This window comes from Mesoplodon densirostris, chromosome 7 (genome assembly GCF_025265405.1).
Source record: "Mesoplodon densirostris isolate mMesDen1 chromosome 7, mMesDen1 primary haplotype, whole genome shotgun sequence".
Classification (NCBI taxonomy): Eukaryota; Metazoa; Chordata; class Mammalia; order Artiodactyla; family Ziphiidae; genus Mesoplodon; species Mesoplodon densirostris.
This window is the reverse complement of record NC_082667.1, coordinates 8,351,262-8,373,432: the sequence shown is the minus strand read 5'-3', so window position 1 is coordinate 8,373,432 and position 22,171 is coordinate 8,351,262. Positions and strand designations below refer to the sequence as shown.

Genomic DNA, 22,171 nt, shown 5'->3' with positions numbered 1-22,171 from the left:
CAAATCCAGACCCATCTCAGCATGTCTGGGACCATGAGCCTGTTTAGTGTCCCCATGAAGAAGCAAACACCTGGTCTGAGGTGTGCTGGCTCTACTTCCACCTGCGGCCACAGGGGCTGCCCACGGTCAGCCAGTGGGGGGCAAGGTCCGAACCCTAGAGATGCAGAAGGGGCAGAGACCGGAGTTAGGCGGAACTGGGGGCCAATCTGGACTCAGACACTGAGTTACCTTGAGACCTTGGACCAGCCACTGAAACTCTTCCCACCCAGGAATAACATCACCTCCCCCAAGGGCTGTGTCAAGGCCAGTGCCCTGCACACACAGCCACCAGAGGGGCAGGCCCTCTTTAGCCACTAGGGGGCAAAACGCTGCTCCCGGCTCGGGATTTGTCAGCCCCCAGAGAAGCTAAGGTCCGTGGCCAATGGGTCCAGAGACCAGTCATCGCTCACAAGCCTGGGGCCTGTTTGCTGTCTCCTTCCCCAGCCCGCTGGGACACGGGGGTGAGACAAAGACAAGCTGCCCCAAGGCGCCCAAAGTCATGCTCAGCACAAAACTTTGGGGGCTACTTACCAGCTCTCGTGGGCTCCAATCTGCACCCAGACCCCAGCCCAGAGCTCGGACCAATGTCCCAACAGCACCCAACCCAAACAAACTGCACAGGACCGTTGGATTTGGAAAGTTTTTGTTTTCTTTTCCCACACATTTCCGGGGTTGGGGTGTTTTCCAAGACTCAGACACATTTGTTAACAAAGAGAGAAAAAAAAAAACAAAACTGGGGGAGCAGGGAGCCTGTGGGCAGAAAAGTGACCCCAGCAGTATGCGGGTAATGCCTGGCTCCCTCTCTTCCCTGCTGCCGGCGCCCAATGGGTGCCACAGGCTGCTGCTCGCGATATCTAGATTAATTGTCTTCAATATATATCTGCATTTGCCTTTCCCCTCCCACCCGCCCCCCACCCTGCTCCTCCAGCAGCTTCCCCATCAATGCACGTCGCCCGGCGGCACACAACAGAACAGGTCTTCCCAGGCCCGAGCCCCTTCCCTGGGCGGAACCAGGCAGGCGCCTCCTCCTGGTGGGCGGAGCCATGGCTCTCGGGGCCATCCAGGCCCCGCCCCCCGCTGGGACGCTCCGCCCACCCTCCCGTCCTTCTCCCACCGACTCTGGAAACCCAAAGGGAGGAAAGGAAGGGGGAAACCAGACACACACAAAAAGGAGCAGTGGGGAAGGAGGGTGGGGACAGAGAGACACAGCAAGCCTGGGGTGGGGACTGGAGGGCTTGGGAGGAGAAGGAAGGCTGGGGGAACAGAGGGAGGAGGAAGAAAAATGGAGGAAAATGAACAGGACGAGTAGTTGACACTGTACAAAACCCCCAGTCTTCCTTCCCTCCCAACCCCACCAAAATAAAACTACCCCCCTTAAAAAAATAAATCAACCCAGGGCTGTGAGCACGTGCCCTGCCCGATGGGCGCAGAGCTGAGAGGGACAGACAGCCCCAGGACGCACGATGACTCCGCGCCGACGGACGGCAGGAGGAAGGGGACGAGCACGGGGTTTTCCTTTTTTTTTTTTTTTTTTTTCTTCATTTTTTTGCGTTTCCTCTTCGCGAGAGAAGTCTGAGGCAGCCAGGGAGTGGGTCCCCAGGGCCCCGGCAGGGAGAGGGCCGCACCCTCCTCTCGGGCCCTCCCGGGAGGGGCAGCTGGCAGTGGGGCGCGGTGCCGGGGGCTCAGACATAATACTCCTTGTCTTTGTTCTTCTTGGCCTTGCTGGGCGTCTTGGGGGCAGCCGGGGCCTTCTCCTTCACTACCGCCCCGTTGCTCTGGGCCGAGTTACTGATGTAGTTCCGGCTCTGGTCAACCTGGTAGGAGCCCTCGTCGCGGTTGCGGTACTTGTACATGGCATAGAGGAGGATGAGGATGCAGAGCGCCGCGGCCGCCACGATGCCCACCACCATGCCCGTGGTGCTGCTGGACTCCCGGATCACCTCCACTGCGCCCGGCGGGCCCCGCTCCCCAGGCCCCGTGGGGTTGGCTGTGGGCAGATGGGGGAAGCCGGGGGCGGAGGTCACGCCGGGGCGCAGGGGAGGGGGCCTCCGCGGCTCGAAGGACGTGGGGGCCCCGGGCCCCAGGGGTGGGTTCTCCAGCAGGGGCTGCAGCGGGTCTCGGTGGTTCATTTTGCCCGCTGGCAGGTTGGGGGCCGGGGCGGAGGGGGCGAGCAGCACCCCAGGGGCGCCCGTGGCCCCATCTGTCCTGAGGTTGGGCCGGGGAGCGGGTTTGCGGGGGGAGAGGAGGGTGGTGCGGTCCGTGACCAGGGGAAAGGTGGTGTAAAAGTCCTCGTCGTCCGTGGGGGGGAGGCTGGAGTCAAAGACCTCCCCGGAGGCAAAGCCTGAGGCCTCGATAGGCTCCTCGCAGTCGCTGTCGTCCTGCTCGGCCTGGCATGGGCCCCCGGCGGGCGGGCGGCGGGCCGCGGGCGGGGGCAGGGTGTCTTGGGTGGCACCCACGCCCGTGAGGAAGGGGTAGAAGGTGGGGGGTGGGGGCACGAAGGGGGATCGGGTGGCCACGGGAGGGGGGTCTAAGGAGTCCTCCGTGATAATGGGCAATATTAACTCTCCTCCTAGAACAAGAGAGAGAAGAGAAAAGACAGGGCGTCAGCGAGGGCCGGGGTGCAGGCGGCCGGCACAGAGAGAGAAACAACAGCCTCACACACCCAAATCGGTTCCAATTGGCTTTGGCGGAGACTAGAGCGGGCTGGGCCCGCCCGCCAGCCGGCCGGAGCACTGCGCTTTTTAAGCGGGCAGCGGCTCGGATGCCCTGGGCACCCCACGCACGGGCTCTGTGGCTCTCTGGGTTTTGGTCTTTTGTTTGTCTTAAGAAACCAAAAGGAAAAGAAAGGAAAGGAAATAGAAAAGAAATGGAAAAAAAGAAAAGAACTCTACTGGTTTAAGGCTTTAAAAACAGATACAAGAGCAGCATTTAAACAAACCTAACAACAATATCTTTTAGGGTTTTTTCTGGGTTTTTCTTTTTTTTTCTTTTGTTTTTAAAAAAGAAGATAGCATACCACGGAATTCAGGCAACTTACATCAACAAATAGGCCGTGTGATTTTAGCATGAAGAAAAAAATTACAAACAGAGCTGTGTAAGCGGGTTCTCCCGGAAAAAATAAGAAAAAAACAACTTTTCCGTACAACGTTTCCTTTCTATCTGTTTGGTATCTCCCTCCCTCACTCTTCTCTCCCTGAACAACTTGCTTCCTCCAGAATACTCTCCTCCCTCACTTGTGCCCTCTCCCCCTCATTAAACACAAAGCTGAAATCTGCACAGTGAAGGCTGGCATTGAGGAACTGTTACCACCACTTGGTGTCAGCGTGTGGCGGGGGAGGGAGGGAGCAGTGGGAAGGAAGGCTTGGGGAGGAGGCACGTGACAGGCAGCTGTGTAGGAATTGCCTCATGGGTGAGAGGACTTGGGAGGGGATGATCATGCGAAGGGGCTTTGAAGGCTAAGTGCAGGTTGGTCATGGGGAGAGGAGAACTGAAGGTGGGAGGTGACGAGGTCCAGGAGGAAGAGCTGGCAGGGACACACAGGCACATTGGAGGAGGGTCCTGTCCTATAGGACTTTGGGAGTGGTGGTGAGAAGCCATGTTGAGGTAAGAGGTGAGGAAGGACAGGGAGTGAGGGAAGGGACTAGGCAGCGACACATGATTCTTGCACTAACCCTAAACCCCCAACTTTCTCTTTCTTCACCCTCCACCTCTGACCCCCACTGACTTCCCCCCCTCCCCCTCCCCAGAACCCCCATGGGCCGCCAGGGCCTGGCCAGGGCTTGACGGCCTCTGGCCGTCTTATTATTGTTAAAACAATAATAAAACAACGGAAAGAAGATGAAAGCAAAAAAAGAAAAGAAAATACATACACAGCCATCTGGGAAGGATGCACTTGCTAATATAGGGCCCAGGAGAACTACTGGGGAGGGCCTTTGGGGTGGGGGTGTAGGTCTCCTCACTCCCTAGGTCGGATAACTGGGGTCCCCTGGGCCAAAACTGCAATTCCCATCGGCCCCAGAGGGTGAGAATTACAACTCCCATTAGTCCTCATCAGCCCGTGGGTCAACAACTACAACTCCCATCAGCCCCCTGGGCCCCCTCTCAAACAAAAAGCACTGCTACCCACTGGTCTGGGGTAGAAGAGAGCTGCAGCCCTGGGTCTAGGTGGCTGGTGGAAGGGCTCCCTCCTCTTGGAGGGGCAGTTCTGGTCCTGGTAGGGGCGGTAGGTTTCCTCTCTAGCTCTCCCTCCAGCACAGCTCAAGCCCCGCCCCCATCTGAGTGCAGCTCCCTGGTCTCTCTGCAGGGCTTGATCTTCAGAGATCACACCACAAGCCTCCCACCCGCTCCATGGGAGGCTTCTCAGGGTTTCACTGACAGGCCCCTCTGCCCCAGTGCATCCAGGCCAGCCATGTGCCACCACCACCACACCTTGGCACCTCTTCTCCTCCTCCCCCCACCCAAAGCGCTCTGGTCTCCACCCTGCTGTTCAGACACCTCTGCTGATCCTTCAGATCGCCAGCTCCAGCAGTTTGGCAGAGCTGTCCTTGGCCACACTAGCCAGCTCAGCCAAGATCTTGCTATTGAACTCACAGCCTTGCTGAGCTCCTCAGGCTGCTCTCCCCACCAGGCTCCAATCTCCCCCTGGACAGGGGCTCACCTGCCCCCCAGATTGAGAAGCCTCGGGGCACCTGGGCTTCCACCTGCTCAGCCACACTGGAAAACTGAGCCAAGAGCAGAGAAGCATGTTTTGTGGGGCTGGGACTGTCCAACCCTGGCTTTTTATGGAGGATGCTGCTGAGGCCTGGGGTGGGCAGGACTTCCAGGGTCTTCCAGGTGTCACTGTGAGGCTACATGAATGAATAGACTATCCAGTCCCTTCTGTGGCTCTCAGAGGCCAGGAGAGGGCCAAGTCTCACAAGGAGCCCCGGAAGGCCTGACTCATCCTCCCCACGCCTGCAGGAATCTGCTAGGCTGCTTGACTCTTGGCTTGGATTTTAATGTGGGAGGCCAAGACCTGTTCTGTCACTAATTCCTGTGTGACTGTGGGCAAGTTTCTTTTCATTTTCTGGGCCTCAATTTCCTCATCTATAAAATTAGGGTATTGGGCTCCAGGCCCAAGGTGAGGCCAAGGCCTGGATCCCAGCCTATGGATGAACATACTTTGTCCTCCCATCCCTACTGAGCCCTAGACCCACCAAGGATGGCCCAGCAACCTGGCCCCTGGGTAAGTGGCAAACTCAGCTGTTAGGTCTCAGGAGGAGGCTGGTAGCCCTTCGAGTGGTAGGAACTGGGCCCAGCCATGACAAGGCTCCCTTCCCTGTGTGGACCCTGAACACATCTGGGGTCCTCACTGCTGGCCCACACCACCTGCCCCCTTCCTGACCTTTGCCTTCTGTTCAGAACACCTTTCCCCTGCTGATATCTCATTCATCCTTTGAATCCAACCAAATACCTCCTCTTTCAGGCAGACCTCCAGAGGCTCCTCCCTGCCTTGGGTGCCTCTGACACCTTGTCCCTATTTTGTCCTGGAGGCACAGGTTTGGACTCACTGCCAGGGAAGCCCCTTGCTGGGGACACATCATGGCCCAGAGGCGCTGATCAGGCCAATCAGGGCACAGACCTTGGCTTTCTATCCTTTTGCTCACCTCCCCAGTAGATGAGGGTGTATGGGGGCTTCAGGCCTTGGACCACAGACAAATCCTGCTCAGCCTGAGCTGCCCCCCGCCCCCACCACCCACAACCATTTGCCCCAACTCACTGGTTCCTTAGGTCCTTGGGACACACAGGCTCCCAGGGTCCCCCTGTGCAGCCTCCTGCTTCCCCCAACCCTGCCTCCAGAGCCCTCCCAGTCCTGGTCACATTGACTTCTTGGCCCTGCCCTTCAACCCCAGCCAATTCCTGGCCTCCATCTCTGGGTCTCCGTCCTGTCCCTGCGTCCCCAACTCCTTTGGGGACTTTCCCTGGCCCGAGGCTTTGACAGCACCTCCTGAGGGCACCCTGCCCTCACTCACATCCCCCCCCACTGCCACAACTGCCCCTTGGTGTCCGCTTCTCCTGGCCCTGAACATCAGCCTCCACCTCCCACGCCACTTCCTCCCTGGGCCCTACACCCCTCACCACAAGATAACACACTACTGAGACCCCACGCTGCCTTCCTTCCCCAACTCTCACTCAAGTCGGCCCGGGCTCTGTGGCAGTGAAGTCACACACAAAGTAGGGTACCGTATTTTCCTGGGGTCATGCAGGAAGGGTCAGGCAAGCTTGTGCCAATGAGGAGTTAGTGGGGCCTGGAGGAGGGGAGGAACCCTCAGAGACTTCTCACTGCAGAAGTCCAACTGGGGGCTCCCCAGGCCGCCCCTCCCGCTGGGCTTTTGGGGGTGCAAACTCATGAAGACTCATGGTGCCTGGGACCCTGGGTCCAGCTCTATGCCAAGGGTGCACATTGGGATGGGGTGCCCCTGGGGGTCTGATAAGGACCCTAGGCAGCCTCCCTCCCCTCCCCCACTTCAGGCAACTGCAGCATTTGGGAAATATTCACAAGAGCACTTATCATAGACGCCACCCACCCTCTGCTCCTAAATTGAATTTCAGTGCATGTCAGTTCCGCTTACTAAAAGGAATTCCATTCTGGCCAAGGAGACCACAAGCCATTCCCGAGCACCCTCCTCCCCCAGCTCCCCTGTCTCTGGGGGCTGCTGGACAAGCAAGCTGGAGCCCTTTCTGCCTTTAGGGCAAAGAAGGCCCTTGACTGAAAATCTACCCAAGAACCCCATTCCCACCCAAGCAAGATGTGCCCACCCCCAAAGAAGCATCTAGAACTGAGGCTGAGCGTCAGAGACTAAGCAATCATCTGCCAGTGCTGGGTGCCCTGCCCAGGCTGTGACGGCAAGAAGGCCACTAGTCCACAGGGCACTTCGTGTGGATTAGAAACACGGCAGACCCTCAGTGTGGCCACAGCCCTGCAGGTGCATCATTTGGCAAACAGTATCTCTGTGCAAAACTGAAAAAAGGCATTCTGTTCTCCTGGTGGGCACAGCCCCGCTCCAGGGCGCAGGACACACAGCTTGGCAAGCAAAGCACTGGCTAGATTTCAGCCCTTACTCACCTGTTCCAGCAGAGAACAATCTGTGCAACTGTGTGCAGTGGACTGAAGGGTACCACCCCTCCCCACCCGGAAACCCACACACAGCAAGGGCAAACGCCAAGGTGGAGTCAAGGTCAGAGACGGTGAAGCGCCTACTGTGTGCACGCACATGCACCCACCCCTTTGAGGGTCTGTTTCTGAGCACCTAGGCATGTGTCTCTAAGCATGTGTGTGTGTGTGTGTGCATGTGTGCACGCGCACGAACCTCAATGGATCCAAGCACGTGAGCCTGCGTGTCAGCGAGTCTTAGGGGATGTGTGTGCATGTGAGTGAGCCTGTGCTCTGTACGTGGTTTGTGTGTGGTCCGCCTGCCTCTAAGCCTGGGTCTGAGCTCGTGTGTGCATGTGAATGCATGAATGTGTCGCTGAGAACATGTGAGCGTGCCACCATGGGTCTGAACACATGCGGTTGTGCCTCTGTGACCACCTCTTTCCCTTGGGCAGTGAGACTACATTTCCCAGCATCCGTTGCAATTAGGTGTGGCCACAGGAGTGAGCAGTGGGCAGTGCCAGTACCGCCCAGATCCTCCGCACTCCTTCTCCTCCTTCCAGTGACCTTGCAAACCACGTGTTGAAATGGAGGAGCCACAGATGGGAGGACTCTGGATTCCCCAAGCACTCCTTGGGGCAGAGCCACCTGCTGGTCAGGAGCACCCAGGTGGGGCTTCACCTGAGTCAGAAACTTCCCTTGAAGGACCCACTGAGATTCGGGGGGAGGTTATCTGTTACAGAAACACATGTTACCTTAACGAATACAGACACAGCCAGAAGTGGGTGTCACATTAACAAAAACCTGTGGCCCTCAGGTAACAATTCAAGGAAATGGATTTGGAAGCTGGAAAGATGCAGAACCACATAATGCAGCGGCAGGACACCTGGTACCAACCGTTGCTTGGGACAGGCCACGTGCTTACCGAGGCTGAGGCACTAAGGGAAGGTGCCAGGGAAGTCAGGACGACGATGCCGCCTTTTACTTTCTGTGTTTGGTAACGTATTACAAGAAAGAAACAACGTTAGACAAGAATTGGTGAGTTTGCAACAGAGATGAAGGGACCAGAGAGAGCCTACAAATGCGGGGCCGGCAAGTGTCAGAAGAAGCACTGCCCCCAAACCCCAAATCTTAAGAAAGAAGACTGGAAACGGCTTTCAGGGATAGTGGCCCAGTGACACTGCCACCTGAAAAACGGGGTTCAGCCTTGCCTCAAGGATCACTCTAGGGCTTCCCTGGTGGAATAGTGGTTGAGAGTCCACCTGCCGATGCAGGGGACGTGGGTTCGTGCCCCGGTCCGGGAGGATCCCACATGCCGCGGAGCGGCTGGGCCTGTGAGCCATGGCCGCTGAGCCTGCGCGTCTGGAGCCTGTGCTCCGTGACGGGAGAGGCCACAACAGTGAGAGGCCCGCATACGGCAAAAAGAAAAGGATCACTCTAAGGGTGTGGCTCCCCACCCATTGTTTCAAACGCCCTCAAGATAGTCACCACTAAATTAAGAGATAGGGCAGAGAAACAAGGAAATAAACAGGCTTGAGAATTATGTCTAGGAGAGAACTCTGAGTGTCGTTCCGTTGACCGTTTGAGCCTCAAAACCACCTTTGGGCCTTAAAACAACCTTTGGGCCCCCAAATATGCATGAGCAGGAAGAGGGCTGTCAAGGCTGTGAGACCTCCAAGGAGGTCATTTTCCCGACACCCACCCAGAGATGGCCATGGAGGATAAGGACTGGGAAGGGCCTGCCAGAGGGCAGCACCAGGGCCCCAGACAAAGCAGAGGGGAGTTTCTCCCAGACAGCAGAGGTGGGGTTTCAGGGAGAAACTTCCCCACTACTGAGGGCAGAGCCTCAAGCTGCCTGCATCTTCCCAACACTAGGAACTACAAGCTGCTGTGCACCCTCCATCCTGCCCTCTGGACGCAGGGTTTTATGGTGGTGGTTTTCTCTGGCCCATCATGGTATTCTGGGTGTGTGTTGGGCTGTATGGGCAGTGAAGTCAATTCTCCTTTTAGTTCATGGGTATCCAGACCTCATATGGGTACCCAGGAGCCAAGTCCGGACCCAACGGAGTGGGTCCATCTCCCAGACATCCTCACCTCTGAGATGACTATCCTAACCGGGCAGGGCTTCGGGTGTCTCCCCTGGGGAGGGGTGGGTGTGTTCTGTCGGTGGGGGGAACAGTGGACTGGATCGTTGGTGACCCAAAGCCCAGACTGTGGCAAATAAATGGCTAGCTGGTCACCAAATCTGTTTTTGCTTCCTCCTGGACTGCCTGGAAGCTAGGTCGTGCCACATGACCGAGCTCTGGAGAAGAGAATCAGTAGGGCCCATGCACACCTCTTCCTCCCAGGCCTGGCCCATAAGCCCTCCCCTTCATGCCCCGCCCTGCTCATCCCCTTCCACCACAACTCGGGAAGTCACGGTGAAGACGGTGCAGCTTCAAGGTGGAGACAGACCAGCCCTGAATCAGCGCTCTCAAAAGAGATGAATGGATAAAGATGTGGCACATATATACAATGGAACATTACTCAGCCATAAAAAGAAATGAAATTGAGTTATTTGTAGTGAGGTGGATGGACGTAGAGTCTGTCATACAGAGTGAAGTAAGTCAGAAAGAGAAAAACAAATACCGTGTGCTAACACATATATATGGAAATCTAAAAAAAAAAAAAAAGGTTCTGATGAACATAGGGGTAGGACAGGAATAAAGACGCAGACGTACAGAATGGACTTGAGGACATGGGGAGGGGGAAGGGTAAGCTGGGACGAAGTGAGAGAGTGGCATGGACATACATACACTACCAAACGTAAGGTAGATAGCTAGTGGGAAGTAGCTGCATAGCACAGGGAGATCAGCTCAGTGCTTCGTGACCACCTAGAGGGGTGGGATAGGGAGGGTGGGAGGGAGAGGCAAGAGGGAGGAGATATGGGGATATATGTATACATATAACTGATTCACTTTGTTATACAGCAGCAACTAACACACCATTGTAAAGCAATTATACTCCAATAAAGATGTTTAAAAAAAAAAAGAGCTGCTCACCCATCAGGAACAGTGTTTATAACTTTACGTGAAGGAGAAGTCAATGTCTATGTGTTTAACCATGGGTGTTGAGAGTTTCTCTGTTACAACTAGTGTTACCTTAAGACACGTTGGGACCTGAACATGTTTGTGCCTCTGTGATTCTGAGCTAGATGTGTGGGTCTGAGCAAATGTGTCTGTGCCTGTGGAATTAAGCATGTGTACGCCTCTGAGGGTCCTGGGTATGTGTGCATGGGGGCAACGCCTCGGTAGGGATGCACACATGTAGGCTGAGTGCATGAGGCTGCTTCTCTGGGTCTGAGCACACGTGGGCTTATATGAAGCCGAGCGTGTGGGTCCTTGTGGGTCTGTGTGCTCACCTGGTGAACATGGAAGCACGCATTTTACTGTGTCTGAACATGTGTGATTAGCCTGAGGGTCCACGGATATGTGGGTGTCCTTCTATGTGGAGCTGCATGTGTACCTCTAAGCATATGAGTAAGTACACCAGCAGCTGTGAGCTCCCGTGTCAGTGTTGGCCTGACTCTGTGTGTGTGTGTGTTCACGTGTGTGTACACCACCGTGGGACTGAATACGAGTATGCATGCCTTGAGGGGTCTGAGCACGTGTGTGTGTGTCTGAGCATAAGGCATGCACATCAGAGTGAGCCTCAGAAGGTGTGAGCTGAGGTGGGCCTCCGAAGGTCTCCTTTCCTGGGGCGGTGGGGCAGGGGTGCAGGTCTGTGAGTCTGAAGAAATGTGTGTGTGTGCGTGGACCCCTGGGTCTGGGCACACACAGCCTGCCTGAGGATGCACACACGTGCGCCCTCATGGCCCTCAGCATGAGCACACACGTCGGTACACGAGGATATGCCTTTGAGGACGTGTGTGTCTTAGAGTACGTGAACAGATGTGCAGGCGACTGTAGTCCGAGCCCAAGTGTATGCGGGGGTGGTGCTGTGACATTCATGCACCTCTGTGAGCCTGGGCGCAGACGTGTACATCCCTGAATTCACACGCCCACGTGCGCATGTGTGTGCCTGCATCTCAGGTCTGTGCATGTTGTATACGTGCCTGCTCTGAACACGCACACACGCACCTGTGATTCTGAAACATCTGTGAGCGTCTGTAAGTCTGAGCTCACATGGAGGATTCTGTGGCCTGAGCACATGTGTGAGCATGTGTGTGATGCAAGTGGATTTGTACACGTGTGTCTGCTTCTGTGAGCTGAGTGTGAATGTGGAATTCTGAGAGTCTGAGGATTCGTATATGCCTGGGCCTTGAGGGTCTGAGCACATAGGTGTACGTGTCTCAGGAGTGTGTGAAATATGCAAGTGCTTCTGAGCACGTGCATGCGATTCTGAATATCTGGTCTACCCCTCGATAGATGTGCGCACGTGCGCTTCAGTGGGTCTGTGTGTGCATGGATGTGCAGCTCTGAGCGCATGCAACTGCCTTGGTGGGTTGAAGACATGCTGTGTATGCACCCTTGTGCAGCTGAGCTCGTGTGTAAGTGTCTAAACAGGCAGACACCTGTGAGTCCACATCTAGGTGTGGAGCCCTAAGCCCACACATGCAGGACCGTAGCTCTGAGCACACGTGTGTACCTCTGTGAAAATGTGCACATGTGTATGGGTTTGTGTTCATCGGACTTCCGGGGCTCTGAATACATGCATGTCTCTTTAGATCTAAGCACCTGGTGCCTCTTTTGCTCTAGGCACAAATGGTGTGTGCCCTTTAGGTCTGAACATATGAGTACCTGCGGAAGTGGATGTGCGTGAGCTTGCTGGTAGGTCCATAAATGTTTGTGCCTGGATGTGGGTGTGCCTCTGGTCAGACACGAGTGTGCATGTAGCTGGGTACCTCTGTGGGTCTGAGTCTGCGTGTGCACTTCCTATGTGCCTCAAGGGGAGCAATTCCTACAGGGGCCAGGCCCATAACACAAGGTGTGGGACAGGCTGGCTAAGGCAGCGAGGGGCATTGGGTCACATTGCCTACTACGCAGGGCAGGTCCCCATAAAGGCACTCCCATTCAAAAGAAGTTAAACACCGTGTCCATCAACACAATACTTTTGGCTGGGCTGCCAACCTCAGGTAAAATAACTGTTAGATGATGGGCTCTCCAGGCTGGGGAGGCTGGGACCTGGGGTCTGTGGAGGGGTCCAAGTCAAGGGAAGGTGTGAAACGTTTCAGGGATGACCCGAGGCTTCACACTTGGACCCAGGAAGGAAGATCTGGCAGGTGAGAGGGGTGCAAAGAGCCTGCGGTCAGCCCCTGGGTAGCTGCTGTCTCCAGCCAGGCTGCCTCCACCTCTGACACTGACCTTGGAGCCCAAGGAGTCCTGCTCGTCTGCTAGGGAAAAAGCCTCCCTGCACTGGGGGCACAAGAGGGCTCTGGCTTGAGTCCCCTCCCTCTCCAGGTGGGGTGTATCACAGTCTAAATCAGCCTGAGGGACCCTGGAGTCATCTTGGTCATCGTCTGGCCTCCCATCAAGATAAAAATCCAATTTAAGCATTTCAGGCCAGTATGAGCGTGGAGGTGCAAACATACGCGATGCACACCTGCGGGGGACCCTGTGGGTTGCGTTGGTTTTCTCTGGGGGCTCAGGCATGCACTCTGCCCTCCCTCCCTCTTATTTTTAAAGCTCGGTGCTGGGCTGGCCCGCCAGCCTCTCCCCATCCCCCAGCTTCCATTCCTCCTCCACCCTCCTTGTCCCCTCACATACTTGGCCCTTTGATGCGGGGAGGGCAGCTGACCCGCCCACTTCAGCTCCTCCTCACTCCGTGGTCCCAACACAGCCTAAAAGAGCTCGGCCCACCTGTGCACGCGCTCAGCATCACACCCAGGACCCTGACAAGACCCTGGGCTGGGGCTGGGAGGCCAGAATTTTGGTGGACAGGATGTGGCCTTGGGGTAGCCCAGTGTGCGCTTCCCGTCCTTGCATCATGGCCTCTGCAGGGTCCAGGGAGAACAGAGGCTCCTCCTGTCACCTGGCGGTTCCCACCCCCGAGTGTGCAAACATGTGCGGTGGGGCCAGGCCGGGCCCTTTTCTCGTGACCGTACAGCCTTTTGTCCCCAGAGTCCCATCCCGGGGCTCTCAGGGGGCCATTTGTCACAGGCACTCCCCGCAGGCCTGGGCTTGAGGTACTGCGTCCACCTATAGGAAAGCCCCACCAGTGACTAGGTAGGGGGAAAAGCAGGGTGCCAGGAGAGTGCTGTGTCGAAGCTGCCAGATTCCCAGAGCCTCCCAAAGCAACGGTGGGGTGTGAGGGTGCATCCCTGAGCCGAGATCACCCAGTGAGATGGAGGGGAGAGCCCCCAGAAGAGGAGACTCCCCACAGTGGAGGCTGTCTGTCCAGAAAGCACTGGTCCTTGGCTGCGGCTGAGGCGGCCTTTCCAGCCCAGCAGCCGGAGGCTCCCCCAAGGACCTCAGGGCCCAGGACTGTCAGAACAACACCCTCAGCTCTGACCTACTGGGGGGACACGGAGCAGTCAGGCTTCAGCCTCTGGGCCTGGCGGCCTGCGCCCCAGAAGCCTCTCTGCCCTTGGTCTCTGGAACCTGAGCCTCTGCTCCAAGACTCCTCACCCTCCTTCCTTGGCTGCAGCCCACCCCCACCCTCAGCCCCAGAGTGTCTCTTCTGGGGCTGGCAGACCCCCTAGGCTCATGCCCAGGCCAGATTCACAGGATATGCCCAGGTCATACTGCCCACCTCAGCTGACCCCATCACCCCCCGCCACAACCCTGTGCACCTGCCCCAACTTCCAGCCTTCCAGTAACAACAGCCCAGGTGCCACACACTGCAAAGTAACAGAGAGAAGTCTCTGGAAACCCAAGCAAGGGATGAGGCTCCCAGGGGGCTCATCCAGGACACCACCAAGCCCACGCACTCCCACTGGGAAATCTGGCCACATCCAGTCTCCTTCCATTCCCGCTGCCAGCCTCAAGCACCAGGACCTCAGCTCCTCGGGCCCTCCGTCCCCTCAGCTCCTCCCAGCCACCACCCACCTGTTCAGAGGCACCCCCTGTGCCGTTCCACACCCCACACTTCTGAGTCAGCACCCAAGGCCCACCCCTGTCTTGCCAATCTGGTCTCTCTCTCTCTGGGGCTGCACCCTTCTCTCCAGCTAGAAGCATCAAGCAGACCCCTGGAATGCCTCCCCCAGTAAGCCTTCCCTCCCAGCTCTGCTCTCCTCTTATAGCAGCTCCCCAACTAGAAATCTGGACCAGACCCCAATCTCCCCGGGGGACCTCATGTCTGGCTGGGGCACCTCCTACCCAGCACGCTGCCCGACACTATGTAGTAACTGCCCCAGCTTGGCCTGGCAGCCCCGGCAGTGTCTGGCCACCTCCCTGACTCTGGGAATGAGGAGGGTTCGGGAGCCAGCAGAGACCTCCTCTTCTAGCGACCAAAAGAACACCAGGCCTCGAGGACTGATGGGAGTTGTAGTTCTGGACCCAGGAGTCGATGGGAATTGTAGTTCCTAGGCCTGTGTTCCCCATCCCCATCCCCCACCCACCCCGCCCCTGACACACACACCATAAGGACTCATGGGAGCTGCAGTTACTCATCTTTCTAGGGAAAAGTCTCCCTCTTTCCCTCCCGGCATCCCTTGGCCCTCAACCCTAGGACCCCAAGCTAAGGACCTCACTATCTCTGAGGGACACCAAAACGCCAGAAACTGCCTCGCCAGGGGGCATTTGCGGGACCTGGGGCAATGGCAGGAGGGGAAAGGAAGCTATCAGGGAAAGTTAAGGCCTGGTAGCAGGCCCCTCGGGCGTGGGCCAGGTGGCAGGGACAGTCGCCCCCCTCCCATCAGTGCTGCAGCGGGCCCGGGGCAGGGGAGGGGGGAAAGGCACTCACCAGTACTGGGCTCACACTCCTCCAGGTCCTCGTCATCACTAGGGCACTCGGCTGAGGCCACCAGGAGGTCATCTGTGTTCTTGGGGGCGAGAGGAGGGTGGGGGGAAAGAAGAGGGTTCCAGGCTGGGTCAGCAGGACCCGCAGCCACCTCTTGAGGCACAGGGGATGAGCCCTGGGCTGAGACACACACCCTGGTCCACACCCCAGCTCTCTCATCGCTTGCTGGGTGACCATGGGCCTCCACCTCCCTTGTGCAAAGGTAGACTGAACAGCGCCTGCCCTGCAGCGGTTGCCTCGCTCCTGGGGATCCATGAAACAGCACACGTCGTGCCTTTTATTTCTGGGAAGTCTGGGAGACTGGACCCTGGAACTGGGACTGCAGGGCCAGAGCGAGGGGGCCCGGGGCAGCAGGGAGGTGAAGCACAGGGGCCTCTGGAGGCCAGCACGGGCAGACACGGAGCAGGACCTGGGAGGTTTCTTGGCTCCAGCCTCACCACCCCACCACCTTCATCTCTCTCCCAACCCCCTTCCTGGAGCCTGGAAACCGGGCTGCATACAATAATTAGGGCTGTGGTTGCCATGACAACAGGAGTCGACTTTGTCAGCATTTTCTCTCCTCCTGCTTGCAAAGCAAGAGAATCCCCAAGATGAGTGAGTGTTAAGGGGTGGGGGGAATTCTCAGGGGGTGCTAGGGAAGAAACTCAAGGAGGGAAACCCAGAATCCAAGCAGGAAGGGACTCTGAGAGACTTCGGGTGCAGGGAGAGGGCCAGGCTGAAGGCCAAGGATGGGAGGAGTCTGGGGTGGGTAGCGGGTGAAACGGTCACATCTTGCTTCTTCCCCACCCCCTAAGCTTCGGACACTGCAGCCCTCACCCAAGGGCAAGGTGGGACCTGGAAGACTAATTTTCCTTCTGCATCTCCGCCCCTCTGCGCCAGTCTCCCCTGTGCAGGCTCCGCCAGCACAGCTATGACCCCTAGAACCCCACCCTCCTCTTCTACCTGGATGGTCTGCCCGTCACCTCACACTGAGACTGGACGGCCCTTCTTGCCATTGGGCACTGGGCATGGCCGGTGCCCAACCTCGGCTAGAGCCAGGCCTTTCTCCCAGGGCTCCCCGCTCCCGAGGGCAAGGCCTGGCATTCAGGTCCCCTCGATTTTCTTGGCATTGAAGGCAGAACGGAAGGGGGTTCAGGCTTGACTCTCTTGCCTGGACAAGGCTGTCAGCCAGACCCAGGCCCCTGCAGCACTGACTGGCAGGGATGAGGGGACTGGAGCTCAGAGAACCCAGCCCTCATTTACAGAGGCTGAAGGCAGGCTGGCAGTGGAGGTAGGACACGTCCCCATGGCTGACCCAGCCCCTCCCTCACCCTGGGAGGACAGAGGTCCCTCCAGGCCCAGAGGCCCACAGCCATGTGTGATGGGGGCCAGAAGTAGCTAGGGCAGAGGGAGCAGGGTGACTAAGCAAGGTCCAATGCGCCAGGTGTGAGCCCTCCCCCTGCTGGCCAGGCAGCAACAACTAGAAAACTCAGCTGCACTCCAGGGCTGCCTTGGTAAGTCACATATACTCAGTCGGCTTTGGCCACCAGAAAAGCCAGGCCTGTCCTTCCCCAGTGGAGCCTCATTGTCAGGTACAGCCCCCTCCGGTGCTCCCCTGGGTGCGAGAGAAGATAAATTCAAACCTGACACAGGGAGAGCACCTGAGCAGGTGGGGCAGGCAGTGGGGAGGGAGGGTAAAGCACCAGGGGACTGTCTGTACCAGCCCCAGCTCTGAGCCACAGGCATGGAGGACACTGAGGCCTGCTACACGGTGGCGTCTACTCAAGGTCACACGGAGAGGACGTGTGACGGCAGCGGGCTGGCAGTCTCACTGCAAGGACACCAGCCATCAGGGAGAGGCGGCTCCTGCTTCCATCAGCCTCCGGAGAGGGGCTGCCACCATCGGGGGAGCCACCGGCCCCTCCAGTGCTGTCGTCTCTGTGCCCTGCGCAGAGCGATGCCATCCTGGCTCCTTCCGTCTCTCCCTCGATGCCCACACAACACTGGGCGTGGCCTTCATTATGGGGCAGGCAGAGGGGGTCATTCCACCCCTCACCCCCAGCCCGGACTTCCTCTCTCATAAGTGGGGTGGTACCAAACTCCCCCTCAACTCTGGGAATGGTCCCCCTAGAAACAGTAGTCACCTCCACATCTACAACATCCCTGGTCATCAGGGTGACAACCGCTTCGAGAAAGGAGACCTTGGGGACTTCCCTAGTGGTGCAGTGGTTAAGACTCCGTACTCCCAATGCAGGGGGCCCAGGTTCGATCCCTGGTCAGGAAACTAGATCCCACATGCATGCCGCAACTAAGAGTTTGCATGCCACAACTAAGGAGCCCGCCTGCCACAACTAAGACCTGGCACAACCAATCAACCAACCAAACAAACAAACAAATAAATAAATGTTTTTTAAAAAAGAAAGAAAGGAGACCTTGCCAGCCCCACCTAAACCATAGTCCCCTCAGACCCTTCCCGAGCGCCACAGTCGCTATGCAGACATCGGCCCTATTCCCCACCTGGAGCCCCGTCCCTCGTGTACCAGCGGAGGGGCCCTCACCTGGGTGGTGCTGTCCCTCAGCGTGGGGGAGCGGCCCCGGCGCGTGGTGGTGGTGGCCATGGTCGTGGTGGTCTCCATGATGGTGGTAGCCATGTCGGCCAGCAGGGTGGTGGCCGTGGTCTCCGCACTGAGCAGCACGGACGGCCCCTCCCCCACCAGGCGCAGGTGGCCCTCGGTCCGCACGTTGGGGTCGCTCTCGGCGGCCAGCGCCAGCACCTTGAGCCCATTGTAGTAGAGGCCGGACACCTGGCCCTGGAAAGGGCGGCCCTGATCCCGGCCCCCAATCTTGATGGCAGCCTGGCTGTTGAAGATGGTCAGCTGGCGGCCTGGGGGGGAGGGAAAGGGGCAGGAGCGACAGACAGAGGGGGGACAGGCAGTGGTGTGGGGGTGGGGGGAGACCGGAAAGGGATAGGGAGAATGGAGGGAGATCCAAGGGAGGGAAGGAGGGGTGGAGGTGGAGGCCAGCAAGCGGGGGTGGGGTGGGGAGGGAGAAAGGAGCAAGGGGCAGACACCACAGGGAAAGTCCTTGTCAGCCACTAGCCCAGCCCAGCCGGGTAGGGACCCTGGACAGGAAGGGTCCCCAGGGCACACTTGGGCTGGGAAAGGGGGCCCAGCTCCCCACTCTCCCCGCCAGGCTCATGCCTCTGGCCTTCCCGTCCCCCCTCCTCTCCTGCTCCAGGGGCATCGCTCCCCTTCCCTCAGTTTGACCCCCCATCTTCCCTCTCTGCTTCCCCAAACCTCCCACACCCAGTGTCCAGCCCCAAGCCACAGAACCCTCGGAAGCAGCAGGTAGAGGAGACAAAAAGGCAGAGACCGAGCAGCGACTGCCAGGCCGCATGGTCAGTGCATGTCAGGGCTGGGATGGAGATGAGACTGAGGGGTGGACAGCGCGTGGGAGGAGCGCCAGCACGAGTGGGGCTGGGAGCAGCCGCGAGGACCTCACTCCACCCTCCCAGCCACCAGCAGGCCCTCTGACCTCTGGCCAGGCCCCCCTCTCTCCTCTGCCCCTCCAAGGCCCAGCCACTGCCTGGGGATCAGGCCCTGGAGCGCAGAGACCTTCCTTCCCCGCCAGGATGTGCAAGCACAGAGATGGAAAATGTTAAAGGGACCTTGCTTCGCTCGCTGACAGCCAGAAAAAACCCACTCCAGCTCCAACCTCGCTCTTTACTTAGCAGTTACACCTCAGAATTCCCACCTGGGTGGGGTTTGGCTGTTCTGCTTGGTTTTAATGGATCTGGGGGTCAGTTTAACCCTCTGAGTTTGTTGCTTTGGTTTGGTTTTTAGAAAAGATATTTATTGTGTTTAAGTTTAGATTTAACTTTGGTTTTGATGTTGCTTATTTTGGGGGGAGAGGGTCAGAGGAACTACTAAGTTGCCCTCTGCTCCCCTGGACCTTCAGCTGCTGGTGCTGGGGGGATTTAAGACCTGGCTTAGCCCTTGTTAGCCTCTGGTTAGCGCTTCGTTAAAGATCTGGTTTAGAGTTACCTGCCTGTAAGCCCTGCCCCCGAAACCTGGGCTGAGGACAGTCCAACTTGTGAAACCCACACCCTCGTTGGCAACACGGGTTCCCTGGGACACCCAGGCCTCTGGGGCAGCCAGCCATCTGTCTGGCCTCTGGCCAATGATCAGCCAGGGGTGTGTCTGCTCGGCCCCTCTGCTCAACCTCTGTACCTCCTCCAGCTCTCCCTCCGCCCAGCACCTCCCTCAGGCCTGGAGCAGGGTCACCATCTTACAGATGGGGGAGCCGGAGCCCACAGAAGCGGAGAACTAGTAGGTGGCAGCTGGACGCCAGACCCAGAGAGGCCCTTGAGGAGCACTGTGTCCAGAGTTTATTCCCGCATGTGAGAATTATGAGAAAAACGAAGGGGAGAAGGCTCGCAGTGGTCAAATGAGTTTGGAAAACAAACATTTCACAATTACACAAGAGGTTTCTCTCTCACAGGACCTCTCAGAGCCTTTATTAAAATCCATGCCCATATGCATCTCCAAGAGGAAGAAACAGGATTCAGATTTCTCAAGCTCATTTCACCACAAATCTCTCTCTCTCTCTCTTTTTTTTTAACCACAAATCTCTTTATTGTGAAGCACCTCATGGGACTTATGCTTCACAGGACATGTTTTGGAACTGGAAAATGGATTCACTCAATAAATATTTATTGAGAACCTACCACACGCCAGGTGCTGACAGTAAAGTAATCCCTCCAAGAATGCCCAGCTTTTGTTCTCAAATACTTTCCTGCTCCTCATTTCATCTCATCCTCACAGCACCCCGTGTGAGGCAGGCTGAGCCGGGATCACCATCCCTGTCTCCCCAAGGAGGGAACTGAGACTCGGGAAGGTGAAGCCTTGAGCAAGGCCATGCAACAAGTGAGCTCCTCCAGCCACACTCTGGGAAATACTAGAGTATGTGGCCCAACCCTTCACTTTCTAGAAGAGGAAATAGAGGCCTAAAGAGAAGATGTGACCCTTCAGCTAGTAAAGGATGCCTGGGGTTCCAAACCACCAGCAGGAGCTCTTCCCTCATCTGGACCACAAGTCCCGCCACCCCCACCCCGCTACCGGGCCTGTCCGGCTCTCCCTACCCTTGGGGTCACAAGTTGTCCCAGCCTCAGCCCAAGCTGCTCCCTTGGCCTCTCTGATTCCGGGAGAAGGAGGTGGGTAATGGAGAGGAAGCTACATAGGTGAGCCAACTAGGCCCCTGGGGCCCCACCCACCATGAACTCCTCAAAGGGTTAAAGTTCACCCCGCTGGAGAGAGCAGCCCAGTGTGGCTGGGGGCTGTAGGTTTTAGCGATGTCTGTTAGTCCCTTTAACTTTTTATCCTGCTATGGATTTATCACATCTGGTTATCAGCATGTTTAGTCCCCGCTGGCCGTGTTGGGGGCTGGAAGTGACATTGGGGGTTTTAGTTGGGGCAGGCCCCAGTGGACATTTAAAAGCACAGTTATCAGCTGGTTAGGTGGAGGTTTAACAGTTCTACTTCCCCCCTAGAGTTTAGCCTTAGAGGTACAGAGCTCGCCCCCTCTCCAAAGGGAATGGGATGGCTTTGCCCTTGGCCCCAACTTCCCTTGGTGACAAGTGGCCTTCTCCCTCACACCCAGAAGCGCCTCACACATACAGCCACTTAGCCAGCCTGTTCTGTCTTCCTCATCAGCTCAGCAGGCACAAGAATCCCCATGGGATGGCCACCTCTTCCCCATCTCCTAGTCTCCCTGCAACCTCCACTGCTTCTAGGAGACCTTCTGGACCAAGATGGGCCCGTTCCAGAGATAGCAGCCCCACAGACACTCTCTCAGGGTGGCCGTCTTTCCAGTAGGATCTGAGCCCCCCACTCTTCCCTTTGCTCCTCAGATGACCCTGGTGGACCCTTCCTACCCCCCTTTGGATCCTAGAACCAGCACTTGCTGCTTCCCAAAGCCTTCCTGCTTCTCAGTGTGCTGTGGCCCTCAGCTGGCCCTTGACAAAACCTCTGAGCCAACAGGGCAGCTCCCTCCCAACCTGCACTCCAGCCTGCTTTCCCGGAGGGGTTCCAGAATCTCCCCTATGACCCTAGTACCTTCCCAGGTTTAGAAAGAGACTGAGGACTCTCCCTCTTCTAGGAAAAGCCCCGCCCCTGCCCAAACCACCACTCTAAAAGACAGGGACCCTTGACAACAGAGAGGAAGGGAACAACCTGGCCGGACAATTGTCCTTTCACTAGGGGGTGGGCGATGGGGAAGGCACGGATGGGGAAAGAGAGAGCTCTGCACCTTTAAGATAGTGTTTTTAAAGTTAATTAATTAATTAATTAATTAATTCTGGTTAATTACCTTTGTCGAGCAGCCATTCATCTACTACTCGACCAAGCCGGTAGGGGATTCTCTGTCTAGCAATCGCCAGGCGCTCGTTATCAAAGTTTCCTTGGAAAAGTTTAAAAAGACAGTAGGTTTCTTAGGCGGCGAAGTCCAAAGGAATTAGAAAAGTAATTATGCATTTCTCAGGAGACTCAGAGTAAGCAGCGACATTCAACGGAGAGGGGGCCAGGTCCACCCAAGGCGGGAGAAGAAACGCGGGTCCCTCGTCCTCCCTCAGGTCCCCCTCCCTAGGCTCCCACGCAGAGCCAGCCCCACCCTGGGGGCGGGAGCGACCCAAAGAAAAAGAGAGGGACAAAGAAGAAAAGGAAAGGGGAATGGAAGGAAAGGCAGCTGGAAGGTCGAAGGTCAGAAGTTAAACAACAGGTTTGTCTGTGCTCTCCCTGTCTGCCCACTTCCTTCCCCATCCCAGAGGGGGGCAGAGGGGCGGGGAGGGGCGTTTAGCGGGTTTAAGTTAGGGGGTGGGAGGCCTCAGTGGGCCGGCTGGTTACTGCGTTTAGAGGGCTGTTTAGAAGTGGGAGGGATGGGTTAAGCGGGGGGTTTATGCGGCATTTAAGGGGTGGCCCAGCACACGCATTTAACAGTGAGATTTAAACCACTTCTCGAAGCCCCCTCGGCTCCCTTTACCTTCCGTGCTCAACCCCCAGCTTCCCCTCACCTCCCACCCCACCCCAC

The 22,171-nt window shown here is 57.2% G+C and overlaps 1 protein-coding gene across 14 annotated transcripts in view; it reads right to left on the bottom strand.

Annotated features, from left to right (window-relative positions):
* Positions 1 to 1,721: 1,721 nt before the first annotated feature.
* NRXN2 (neurexin 2) overlaps positions 1,722 to 22,171 on the bottom strand; it is a 99,542-nt gene continuing 79,092 nt past the window's right edge. For 5 of the 14 annotated variants that reach the window (XM_060102827.1, XM_060102828.1, XM_060102830.1 and 2 more), the window contains 4 exons: positions 21,455 to 21,544; positions 17,647 to 17,972; positions 15,053 to 15,131; positions 1,722 to 2,026 (listed from right to left, as the gene is read on the bottom strand). In XM_060102827.1, coding sequence (XP_059958810.1) covers positions 1,722 to 2,026; positions 15,053 to 15,131; positions 17,647 to 17,972; positions 21,455 to 21,544 — 800 coding nt within the window. Of the gene's footprint in view, positions 2,609 to 8,096; positions 8,102 to 11,008; positions 11,018 to 15,048; positions 15,132 to 17,646; positions 17,973 to 21,454; positions 21,545 to 22,171 lie in introns of all 14 variants that reach the window. The other 9 variants (XM_060102825.1, XM_060102832.1, XM_060102831.1 and 6 more) reach the window with 6 other exon arrangements.